Genomic DNA, 12567 nt, shown 5'->3' with positions numbered 1-12567 from the left:
AGTAACTCACTGACCCAGGGGGACATTTGTCATCCCCACCGGTCCAACATGGAAGCTCTCCATGTACCTGAGAGCAAAAAAAAAAAAAAAAGGTATTTGATGCCCCTGGGAAACAGCAAACTATCATTTCATTAGTATAACTATACCTTGCTTTAAACAAACCTGATTATATTTAAAATCTGACTTATACCAGAGGTGAATTGGGAATGATCCACGTTTCCACCACGTTCAAAGTCAGGTTTCCACCACTCTAAGGTCTAAAATCATCAAAGCTTCTGTTCCAGGCAGTTCATTCTCCACATTGTCCTTCAGAAACATCACCTAAGTCATGCTGTCATCTGAGTGTATTCCTGCCTGGAATATCCTCCCGTCCAGGTGTAGAATTCACTCTCCTGAGCCCTCTCTGCCCTCATTCCACATCCCCCATGAACACTGCCTTAGCCTCTCTAGCCCACAAAGGAACCACTCTCCTCATTCTCCTGGCCCTTTTGGTCAATTTTCACACTGTTGACCATTTAGACAACCAATTGATGTATATCAAGCACTTACCATTAGCAAGATTATAATAGGCATCCCAAGCCTGATCATTTCTTATAAGTTCCTCTTACCTCCACAAATCCACTATAAACTGCCTAAAGGCAGGACTATGTCCCCTTGTTAAATCCTACCTATTATCAGAACAGCACTGGTACCTAGTTGGTGTTTATATTTTACAAAACGATTCTTAACTTTACAAAAATAGTCACTAGTTGACTTCTTTACAGAGAAATTTCTTCAGATGTGCTCAACGTAGGGTTTCATGTACATATATTTTTCAAGACCATCATTGTCATATGAAGGTGGGTATATGATGTCACTTTATAGAGCCACTATATATTTTTAAGAAGTATTTTTTAAAATTGGAACTAGTTTAATGTTGCAAACAGTAGTTACTACCTTTGGGAATCTTGATGAATTCTAAGTGGGGGAGGAATGGAATAGCATAGAAGCCAAGGCCTATGGTTTCCTTACATTTATTTGTAGGCCTATGGGAACGCTTTTAGACTGATATTCAGGCAAAGAAGAAAGTGAACTTGTAGCAATAATTTTCTCTAGACCATTCTTCAGCCAAACTGATTTCCTGCTGGAGAAATTGTTCAAGGCTAGATGGGCATATGAAAACAAAGTTAGTGAGCTCAATGTTAAGACAGTTTATCTTACCAACTCTTACTTTTCACAGAATAAGAAAATCTGGAAAGATGATTTCCTTCTCTCAGTTGCTGGCCTGTCTTCGAGGTCCCAATGTGACTAGTCACCACAGTTCACAGCTGACTATACCCCTTCTCGTATGGGGGGCTCTGTGGGACTCCCAAGGTGGCTCAACGGTAAAGAATCTGCCTGCCAATGCAGGAGACACAGTAGACATGACTTCAATCCCTGGGTCAGGAAGATCCCCTGGAGAAGAAAATGGCAACCCACTCTAGGATTCTTGCCTGGGAAATCCCATGGACAGAGGGGCCTGGCAGGCTGCAGTCCATGGGGTTGCAAAAAGTCAGACGTGACTTGATGACTAAACACACATGCACGTCTTTTTAACGAGCAGGCAAAAAGTTCAGACTGAGACTTTTGATTCTGCAAAACTGAGATGCATGTACTATCTATAAATTAAAAAAAAAAAAAAAACACTGTAGAAACAAAACTCACATATCTAAGAAAGTTAGCAGAGGTCTGATGCAAGTAGAAATTACACAATGAGTGGCACTGATGATGAAAAGGAGATTGCACACACTTTAGCTTTCTGTGCTTAACTCCATTCAAGCATTTGCCAAAAAGATTTAAACGAGTTGACCTTTAAAAATCTAAATCAGACCTTGAAAGTCTAAGTGTATTTCCCAAGCAGGATGGAAAGGAAGAGAGGGAGCAATTACTTAAAAATTACCTCTGTTCCTAGTCCATCCCCTTGGTTTTGCACCTGCTCTATCCCTTAGAATGTAATGCCTGGTGTGTTACACTCTGGTCCTCCCTAAATTTTAAAATTTCCCCAAGAACTGACTCTCGTACTCCCAGTGCCCCCAAACCCTCTAAGACATCAAGGAGTTGCAGGGCATGAGGGTTAACACTTTCTAAAGGAGAGCCTTCTCAGCTCGCAGGGGACCGGTTGTCAAATCCACAGCCAGCGGTGTGGTGGTGTATGTTCAACTCAACGTGTATGTTTCAGGTTCACGTGTTTGTTTCAACTCCAACTCCACGTGTGCGTTTCAACTCCACGTTCGCTCTCTCTCCATGCAGCTACCTCATCCCTGAACTCCCAACTCCAGCAGCTCCAGCAGCTTCAGCAACTCCAGCAGCAGCAGCCGCCACCGCCCCCGGCTCCGCCGGGGAGCCAGCACCCGCAGCCCGCCCCGCAGGCGCCCCCGCAGCCCCAGCAGCAGCCGCCCCAACCAGCCCCGCCGTCCCAGCAGCCGCAGCCCGCCTCCCAGCCACTGCCGGCTCCGCCCGCGCAGCCCCCGCAGCCTCCAGCCCACCCTCACCCCCAGAGCCAGAACCAACCGTCTCCGACTCAGCAGAGCGCCAGCCCCCCTCAGAAAGCCAGCCAGTCTCCGGGACACGGCCTCCCGTCGCCGCTCACGCCACCCAATCCTTTGCAGGTACGTCCCCCGCCGTCCCGCCCACGCACAGGGGACCCGGCCGCCGGGTGGCGCGCCCTCCCTGGAGGCAGAGGGCCCGCCAGACTTAGCATCCACTTGGGCAGCGTCTAATTCAAATTGATCTCTTAGACGGAGGGAAGAGGGAGCAGATAGCAGGCAACTGGGGATGCATGTAAACGAAACAAATAGAAACCCATTGATGTTGCCTCCGAAGGATAAATGTTATCTGTTTCCTCCGGTGAGAGGCCGGCACTGTAAGTGCACTTGTAGCCTGTAATAACTCCACTTTATGATACTTTTTGAAGGCAGCAAAGATAGCATCCAATTAAAATTATTACTAGCAGAGTTTTGTAGCCCCGTGGAGAACTACATCTCCTGTCCATGAGGCATGGTGGTTATTTCTCTATATTATGAATACAGTAGTGTCTTACCTTAAGTACTTCAGTGCTCTTTTGTTTCTATTTTCCCAAAGATTCTCTGGGGTTAGGAGGGTAAAGAAATTTAGCCCCAGTCTTATGTCCCAGATTCCAACCATTACTCCATGAACTAACAAGTGCTCTAAATTCACACCAAAACCCTCAACAAGTATGCATCTTTATAAAATAATAAAGCTTCTCTATATTTACTTTATTGCAGGGAAGCTGAGGGCATCCAAAATAGAATTTCAGGCTAATCATGAAAGCTCATCTCTATCTACTATCATTGAAAAGCAATGAACAGGAGCATTCAGGAATATATAACTTTAGTGGTTCAGAAACTCATTCTTAACTTAGATGCCTTCAAAATAAACTAGCTTCAAAAGATAACGACTCCGATGCCAACACATCAGACCTAGAAAGTAAAAGCTCAGTTTGGGACTTTAAAAAAATAAGGATTTTTTTTTTTTCCCAATGAGTTTTCCGATGGTTTAGTACATCTGTAGTGTAGTGACAAATTCCCACAGAGTAGAAAGCCTATACTTACTTCAAACACCAACTCACCTCCCTCCTCGAGGGTCCTTGACTCACAGTCAGTCAGTTTAGCCCAGCCCTTCCGGAGGACCACACAAGTGATGTTATCCTTAGGTCCTAAGTAGCTAAACACGCAGAATCAAAATAGGTTGGCCCGCAGACAGAAAGGCGAGTAGATTAGAGACTTAGTATTTTAGAACTGGTTTAATTTGTTGCCCTGTTTCTATGAGCTTGGTTTCTCAGTGGTGGCTCAGAGTTTTCTTGGAAATGGAAACATTTGGGTGAGATAAGTAATTGTGTCTTCCTTGGCACTTGTGTCATGGCTACCTGGCAATTTGAACATTTTCCCCAGTTGAGTTTGAAGGTGTATTTTTAAAATATTACAAGTATGAAACAACATAATACCTTTGACATAAGTTAGATTGAAATGAACACAGGCTAAAAAAGTCTTGATTGTAGACTTGACATCTATGAGATGTCATAGATATATAAGTACATCTAATCAGATTTACCAGATGTGTGATTAGAGTGTATTTTCAACATTTAAACAGTGGTTATTCCAAAGAATGGGTTTAATGTATTTTTAAAGAGCAGTTAAATTAGATATACCTCAGCACCAAGTGATTAAACACTTCCTTGATCTAAACCATCAAAGTAGATGAATTACCAAAGAAACCATGTGTCCTGCTCTGAAGGATGAGATTATTAAGCCCTGCCTGCTGTTGTTCAACTTAATCCAGTATTCTAGAGTTGAGTGAAAGCTTTGTGTTCTGTGGACATCAGTCTTCTCAGAACACTGTCAACATTGTATAGATCTCTATCAGCCAGTAAAAAACAAGTGTAGACAACCCACTTGAATGGCTGTTGACAGGGCTTTAGAAGAGGTGACCACTCAGCCTCCTGAAAACTAATTCTGTGAGGAGAATTTCCAGACATTCTCCTAAAGGTTTCCCATGGAAATCTGAGAGGTATTTCATTTTGTGTTTTTGCAACAAATGAAGGCTCAAAATCACATTTATTTCTTTATAACCCTGAGAGACTATTCTAATTTTTCACTGTTGAAGTTTTAACTTATAAGCTTACTAAGTACATTGATAATACTCTATCTTCTTATGTGGATCTAATGAATAACCACTGAAGGAGTGGTTTGGTGAAATTTTAAGATATTATTGAGTAGATAGAGAACTAATTTTGAAAAGTCCACAACTGTAGGAATAAAAGGATTTTTTCCTTTCACTATAGGCATGTGTAAAGGAAATGAAGAATTCTGTGGTTCTGAAATAGTATATTTTTTTCTACATTAGCTGAAGGGCTTTTGAGTTTGTTGAACATGTAATGTTTGAACTTTTGAAAAAGAAAGCTATTTAAGAGGATATGAAAGATATTTAACCCTCAAAGGTAATGATCTTTATGAACTAGAATAAAATATTTTTGTTTGAAGGTTATTAAGAGAATAATGATCAACTAAGTTCATATATGACAGCTTAAATTCTATTTTACAATTATCTATTTTCATGTGGGCTTTGCCTTTTTACATTGTTCAAAATCTGTCAGAGAGATATTAGTTTAAAATATGCAACCTAGGTTGTTAGAAAGGATAATAATCATTTCTAAAACTGTACAGGTACTGTCATATCTTCAGAAAAAAATAATAAATGAAAGTAGCTTATGTAGGTATATTTGGTGAGGTTTTTCCTTGAGATGAAAAAAATAATAATAAAAGTGCTGACAGGTAGTAACACTCTAGACTAAAGTTCTCCAAATAGTTCTGGTCAGGTTTTTGTCTAATACTGAAATTTTTTTTCATTCTTTTACTCAATTCCATGAAATGAATTGCATATCCAAAACCAGGTTGTTACTTTAAGATAGATAAGAGTCTAAAGTATTGTCACCTCAGAGAACTAATTTTGATGGCTTAGAGTTATAGGGGGGCTGGTGGTCTGGCATGGATATCAGAAGCTGGCCCCTGGAAGCCTGTGTTTAAACTCTTCACAGAATTTAAGGTCTGCTCACCCAATTTCATTCTTGGGAGGGAGAAGTTCTGAACAGGATTATAAGTGCAAAGATTTAGGGGCCAGGCAGTCAGTATAAATAAGTAAAGCAGACTTGACTATAAGGGCTTCCCTTGTGGCTCAGTTGGTAAAGAATCCCCCTGCAATGCGGGAGACCTGGGTTTGATCCCTGGGTTGGGAAGATCCTCTGGAGAAGGGAAAGGCTACCCACTCCAGTATTCTGGCCTGGAGAATTCCATGGACTGTATAGTCCGTGGGGTCACAAAAATATCAGAAGATATCCACAAAGATGGATATCAGAAGCTGGCCCCTGGAAGCCTATCTTTAAACTCTTCATGGGATTTAAGGTCTGCTCACCCACAACTTCATTCTCCGGAGGGAGAAGTTCTGAACAGGATTTTAAGTGCAAAGATTTAGGGGCCAGGCAGTCAGCATAAACAAGTAAAGCAGACTTGAATATAAAATTCAAGTGAAATTTTGGAAACGGTGGGTGGGACAAACAAATGTGAGTTGAAGTTAACCCTTAGGCTCCAGATAGATAACAATCCATGCTCTTTATTTTTGTCCTAACCCACCTGCCACAGGCTGCACCAGAATCTAAAACTAGAAATGTAGTATGTGTTGAGTGGAAACAGATCAGAACATAGATGGAAGCAATCTTTGTGGGGGAAAGATATGGTCTAATCATTCCTGGGTAGAAAGAACAATATACAGTTTTAATTTCAGTGTATGATATTTATCTGAATAAACACCCCATAAGCCTAAGAATGACAAAATACCTCCTTTCTGTGACCTTTGAGATGACTTTTCTTGAGACTGTTCCTTGGGAGTTTTTAACTTTCACTAAAGAAAATACACACATTGTGTAAAAGTCTAGTGTGTTCCTACATGAGTGGTCTGGAGATGATCTGGGCATGGTTGGAGCCTAGTCATGGTGCCATGGGAAGAGGAAGCTTATTCTAATTCTGACCCTGCTTCCAACTAATTCACAACTTGGGACAAGTTCTTTGGGCTTTGTTTCCTTTGTTTGTTAGTTGTGTGGTGTATATCATTTGCCAGATCCTTTTTGGGTCTTTGAGTCTATAATCCAAATGTTGGTAAGCCTCTAAAATTTTACTGGATACTGAAAACCCAATGTTCCTGAAGATTCTCTGAGTATTCTTCAAGGTCAGGTGAATTTCTTCCCACTCAGCTGGGTGGCAGAGTAGAAAGAGAGTGAGGACAAGCCTAAATGGGATAATGAGAGCAGAAGCAGATTGTATCTTAGCCTGAGAGTCAAAGTTAAAGTCAAGTTTTCATCCTCAGAGAGTCAGTGCCGTAAACTCTAGGTCCCAGATTGCTTTTTCACACCTATACATTACAGAAGCTTAAGAAACCAAATGGTGCTTTTAACCTTGGCCTTTTGCATACCGTCTTGCATGGCAGGAAGCAGGATCATCTTTTTCTCTTGTTGTATTGCACATTTTAATGAGAAAACACAGAGAGAGAGAGAGAGAAAGAGAGAAATCAGTGGAAGCAATTAGGGGAGAGAAAACTACCTAAGCTTGTAGGAGGAATGAGGAGCACAGTCACCTCTCAGAGGTGAAGTCGCTCGAGAGATAGCATAAAATTGTCCTCTACCACGTGCATTTCTTCATGTAAAGGTACCACTCAGGCATCAGCGGTAAACCTGCATTCAAATTCCACCTCTGCTACAGTGCAGGCCCAGCCTCTTGCTCTTCTCATATAGGATGTTTTCCCCCTAGCAAAGTTTCAGTACTACTTTCCAGAGTGATGGAGAGGATGATGTATTATCACTTTTTAAAACCAAGAGCCCAAGCCCTTGAGAAGGAGTTAGACCCACATGATTTCTGTCCTTTTAAAGCAAATAATCTCCAATCATGTCTCCTTCCTATAAAACAGACCCAGTGCTTGGGGCCGACCCCCTCTCTCCCCAGTAGTCTTTTTTTTTTTTTTTTTACTTTACAATACTGTATTGGTTTTGCCATGCATCCGCCATGGGTATACACGTGTTCCCCATACTGAACCCCCCTCCCACCTCCCTCCCCATACCATCCCTCTGGATCATCCCAGTGCACCAGCCCCAAGCTTCCTGTATCCTGCATTGAACCTGGACTGGCGATTCATTTCTTATATGATATTATACATGTTTTAATGCCATTCTCCCAAATCATCCCCTCTCCCTCTCCCACAGAGTCCAAAAGACTGTTCTATACATCTGTGTCTCTTTTGCTGTCTCGCATACAGGGTTGTCATTACCATCTTTCTAAATTCCATATATATGCGTTAGTATACTGTATTGGTGTTTTTCTTTCTGGCTTACTTCACTCTGTATAATAGGCTCCAGTTTCATCCACCTCATTAGAACTGATTCAAATGTATTCTTTTTAATGGTTGAGTAATACTCCATTTGGAGAAGGCAATGGCACCCCACTCCAGTACTGTTGCCTGGAAAATCCCATGGATGGAGGAGCCTGGTAGGCTGCAGTCCATGGGGTCGTGAAGAGTTGGACACGACTGAGCGACTTCACTTTCACTTTTCACTTTCATGCACTGGAGAAGGAAATGGCAACCCACTCCAGTGTTCTTGCCTGGAGAATCCCAGGGACGTGGGAGCCTGGTGGGCTGCCGTCTATGGGTCGCACAGAGTCGGACACGACTGAAGCGACTTAGCAGCAGCAGCAGCAGTACTCTTTTGTGTATATGTACCACAGCTTTCTTGTCCATTCATCTGCTGATGGACATCTAGGTTGCTTCCATGTCCTGTCTTAATTTAACACAGTTTTAGTCAAAGCTTGGTGGGTCTAAGTTTTTTTCATCTATCAGTGGAGGCGGTAAACTTAAATACTTCCTGAAACTCCTTCCCTTCTATTTGGAATTTTAGGTTACAAACCTCTAAAACTCACCTTGGGTGACCTATGCAGGTGCAGGGGGAAACACTCTTCTTCCCTCTACTCATTCTGGGTTCTCAAACTGGGAATCTGTAAATTAGACTAGAAAAGACAGATTAAGAAGAGAAAAACGTTTTTTTATAACAGGTGCTTCCTGTATACACATAGGAGCACTTAGTGATGAGGGACTCAAAGGGGTGGTTAGAACGTGGGCTTAACCAGCACCTTAATAAAAGAACACCAGGAATAACAAGACTGAGGAAAAGGACTATAAGCTTCTAAGAGTGGCAAATCGTGGGAAGATGATATATGGGGAAACTAAGAGTAGATAAGCAAGATTTGTTATACACATTTTTCTGGTGCCATGTCTGGACTGATATACAGGTCTAGACTTGTCTCCAGTCTTTAAATTCTGTCCTTCCTGGTAGAAGAGGAGTTGGGGGAACACCTTTACAAGTTTATGTCCTGCTTTTAGGCACAGTAGGAGGATGGCAGAGAGCTTTTCTTGTATCTGTTGATACTTAATTGCCTTCAGCTCAAAATAATCCTCATGCCAAAGTGGGCATGTTTTGAGGTGACATATTCTGCTACCTTTTGTAGGTATAGTTATGTAACTCCCTTGTGGCCATTGTAAGTTCTAGTAGAACTCTCTTTACACAAGGCTGAATCAGGCATAAAACTCCCTTCACCTAGACTAGGGTAAATGACGCATTCATCTCAGATGCAGAATTCATCTCAGGTGCACCCAAGAATACAGTCATCAAGACAGATCATATTTTCATACAATTTTATAAAAAATCAAAATGAATGTCAAAATCCATGATGACCTAAACATCACATTTTAAAATATAAGATCAATAACAATAATGAACCATTTTGAAGTCTGAGGCAAAAGGAAAAATTCACTAACACTGATTTTGTTGGTCATGAATTTTTTGCATTCATTTTGGATTTTTTAAAAAAATATCACATTAGATGTTACTCATCTTGATTAGTGTATTTGGGACACACCCTTAAACTTTGTGCCTGAGATGAGTACCTTTCTTGTCTCACATTGGCTACCAGCTATGTAAATGATTTACTTAGCAAATACTCTCCAAAGTCAATAGCATTCTGTCTATTGGAAATTTCAGCTAGGTCTTGGATGTCTTTTTCTAGTTGAACTTGAAAAGTGCACCAAATTTTTGCACAATGGAAAAAGAGGTGTATGTTGGATAATGGATTGGGGTGGAGAGGTGGAGTAGAAACCCATCCTCCCTGTGTAAAATAGCACAGGTCTAATAAACATCATTTTTTATTGAATTGAAATGTTATGACAATCCAAAAGGTACAGACTTTCAGTTATAAAATAAAGAAGTCATGGGGATGTAATATACATCATAGTGACTAGAGCTAATAATATTTTATTTAAAAAAAAAGAAAATGCATATTATTACTAAGAGCTGCATGTAAAATTTCTTACAGTTTAAAATATATATATTTTTTTACTTTAGTTCCACAAAGTAAAAAAATATATAATTCAAAGTAAAATCTTTGAATTATATAATATATATTTCTTTGTTGCTTTAGCAATAGAAATATAATTTAGCAATACGAATACAATTAATGACTCCTGAAAAAAAGTGTTATGGCAATCAAAAAACTTCTTTGGCTCATATTTATCACTGAACTAATTTACAGTTTTATAAGATTAAGTAGGTTTGGTAAAAATGACAAAAGTATCATTATGTAGACAGCATTCTTCCAGAGCAATCCAGGCCATGAGGATCTTTTAAAAACCGGAATTGTCCACAGGGAGTGAGTAAGGTTTCCTCCTGGGCTAAAAAGCCAAAAGAAATTTAATTATAATGGATAAGAAAAATCTATTCAAGCCCGGTGAGTTTCCAGGAAGATTAAATATGATATACTAATGAAAATGCTTTGTAGGGTATGCATTTGTTAAGCAAATGTTGATAACACTACAGATATGAAAGAGTATGAATTTATTTCTGTTTATATGACCGTACAGTAAATTGAGGGCTTCATTCATGATTCCCTCATTCAGCAAGAGGTCGGGTAAGAAATGGAAGTCCCTTTACCCAATTATATTCAGGCCTGAATACAATAAACAAAACATGTTTAGCTACATTCTCTGCAAGGTACAATTTTTCCTTTTATGAAAGAAAGAAAACCTCCTTTTAAAAAAACCCCTCAGTTCAACATTACTGACATTTCAAAGAATTTATTACAAGCATTTGAGATCCAGGAGGAACAACAAAGTTTATATTGCTTTGAGAGTAGCAGGGGAAAAAATTAGTTTAGCAAGAATATACTTATATACTGGGGTGCTTCTTTGTCATTGTCTAGATGTACCGTTCCTAGGTACTGCTCTGTAAATTAGTCAAATCATGTAGAAAGGAGCTTAACAAAGCAGGTGGTGTGTTCACAGCTCTGACTGTGGAAGCTTATGTCAAGTAGCAATAGATGGAGAGAGGGCCAGACTCAAAGCGGGGAGCATGGAAAGATTCCTGCAGTATTTGAACTTGGCAGCTTCTGTCTTCTCAAGGAAACTGCTCTGATCACTACAATGGGGTAGATTCCTGGCTTGTCCACAGTGAGTTCAGCGGTAACCCTGGAGCCACACACCCCGCCAGGTCCCATCACTGTCTGCTGGATGTAACTGATAGGCTGACCCCAAAGTCTAGTTCAGAATGCTTCTAAAACAATTTTGCCTGCATGTGCATAGTTCCAGGTTTGAGTGGCAATGGGGGCAGCCCAAAATGTGCTGGCTGGTATTTTGCTCTCAATTAGCAAGACATAATCAGGTGTTATTTCTCATAGTTTAGGCTCAATTTGTTTAAGGTAAATATTGTGGTAAACTTCCACAGGTCTTTTGTGGTTTGTTTGTTTGTTTTTTACATTTACATGTATCTATTCCGTTTCAAGTCCTTTTCCTACTCAGGTTATTCTAGAATATTGAGCAGCGTTCCCTGTGTTGTACAGTAGGTTCTTGTTGGCTTTAATTTTTCATTTTAATTAAATAAAATGTAATTAAGTAAAATTTAATTTTAAAAATAAACTGTATTTAAAATATCTGTTTTAAATATAGTAGTGTATACATGTCAATCCCAAACTCCCCAATCTGTCCCTCTTCCCCACCCTTCTGGCCTGGTAAGCATTAGTTCCTTCTCTAAGTCCATGAGTCTGTTTCTGTTTTGTGAATAAATTCATTTGTATAGTTTTTTTAGATTCCACATACAAAGGATATATGATATTTGTCTTTCTCTAACTTACTTAAGATGATAATCTCCAGATCCATCCATGTTGCTGCAAATGGCATTGTTTCATTCTTTTTAATGGCTGAGTGATATTCCATTGTGAGGAAGGCATGACAGCCCACTTCAGTATTCTTTCCTGGAGAGTCCCATGGACAGAGGAGCCTGGTGGGCTACAGTCCCTGGGGTCCCAAAGTGTCAGACGTGACTGAGTGACTAAGCACGGCACAATATTTCATTGTATATATGTACCCCATCTTCTTTATCCATTCCTCTGTTAATGGACACTTCGTTTGCTTCCATGTATTGGCTATTGTCAGCAGTGCTACAGTGAACACTGGGGTGCATGTATCCTTTTGGATCATGTTTTTCTCTGGATATATACCCAGGAGTGGGATTGCAGGTCATATGGTAGCTCTATTTTTAGTTTTTCAAGGAACTGCTGAACTGTTCTCCATAATGACTGTACCAAATTTCCTACCAACAGTGTAGGAGGGTTCCCTTTTCTTCAGACCCTCTGTACCATTTATTGTTTGTAGATTTTTTGATGGCCATTCTGACTGGTGTGAGGTGATATTTCCTTATAGTTTTTAAAAGTCTACAAGGTTTTTAGTTGACTCCTGAAGTACAGGTTTGCAAGTGAATAATCCTCAAGATCATAAAGAAAGCACTTTTACCATTATCTGTGTTTATTAAGCTCATATGTGATGCACTGTGCCCTTAAGGAATGTTTGAAGAACAGCTTGATGCCATAGGACAAGAAGTTGTGTTTAGAAGTGAACACACCTGGGCTCAGATGCTGATTCTGCTGGGTGGTTATGTGAGGTCCGCCC

The 12567-nt window shown here is 40.3% G+C and overlaps 1 protein-coding gene and 1 long non-coding RNA gene across 3 annotated transcripts in view; one reads left to right on the top strand and one right to left on the bottom strand.

The window, feature by feature from the left end:
* The window catches only part of POU6F2 (POU class 6 homeobox 2), a 389312-nt gene that overhangs the window by 264380 nt on the left and 112365 nt on the right, over positions 1-12567 (top strand). For both annotated transcript variants that reach the window (XM_024990668.2, NM_001433523.1), the window contains exon 4: positions 2269-2627. In XM_024990668.2, coding sequence (XP_024846436.1) covers positions 2269-2627 — 359 coding nt within the window. The remainder of the gene's footprint in view (positions 1-2268; positions 2628-12567) is intronic.
* LOC112446410 (uncharacterized) overlaps positions 6125-12567 on the bottom strand; it is a 29676-nt gene continuing 23233 nt past the window's right edge. Inside the window, exons 3-4 of the long non-coding RNA XR_003034397.2 lie at positions 8496-8582; positions 6125-7035 (exon numbers count right to left, since the gene is read on the bottom strand). This is a non-coding gene — a long non-coding RNA (uncharacterized lncRNA). The remainder of the gene's footprint in view (positions 7036-8495; positions 8583-12567) is intronic.

This window comes from Bos taurus, chromosome 4 (genome assembly GCF_002263795.3).
Source record: "Bos taurus isolate L1 Dominette 01449 registration number 42190680 breed Hereford chromosome 4, ARS-UCD2.0, whole genome shotgun sequence".
In the NCBI taxonomy this organism is placed as follows: Eukaryota; Metazoa; Chordata; class Mammalia; order Artiodactyla; family Bovidae; genus Bos; species Bos taurus.
This window is presented reverse-complemented; position numbering and strand designations above follow the sequence as displayed.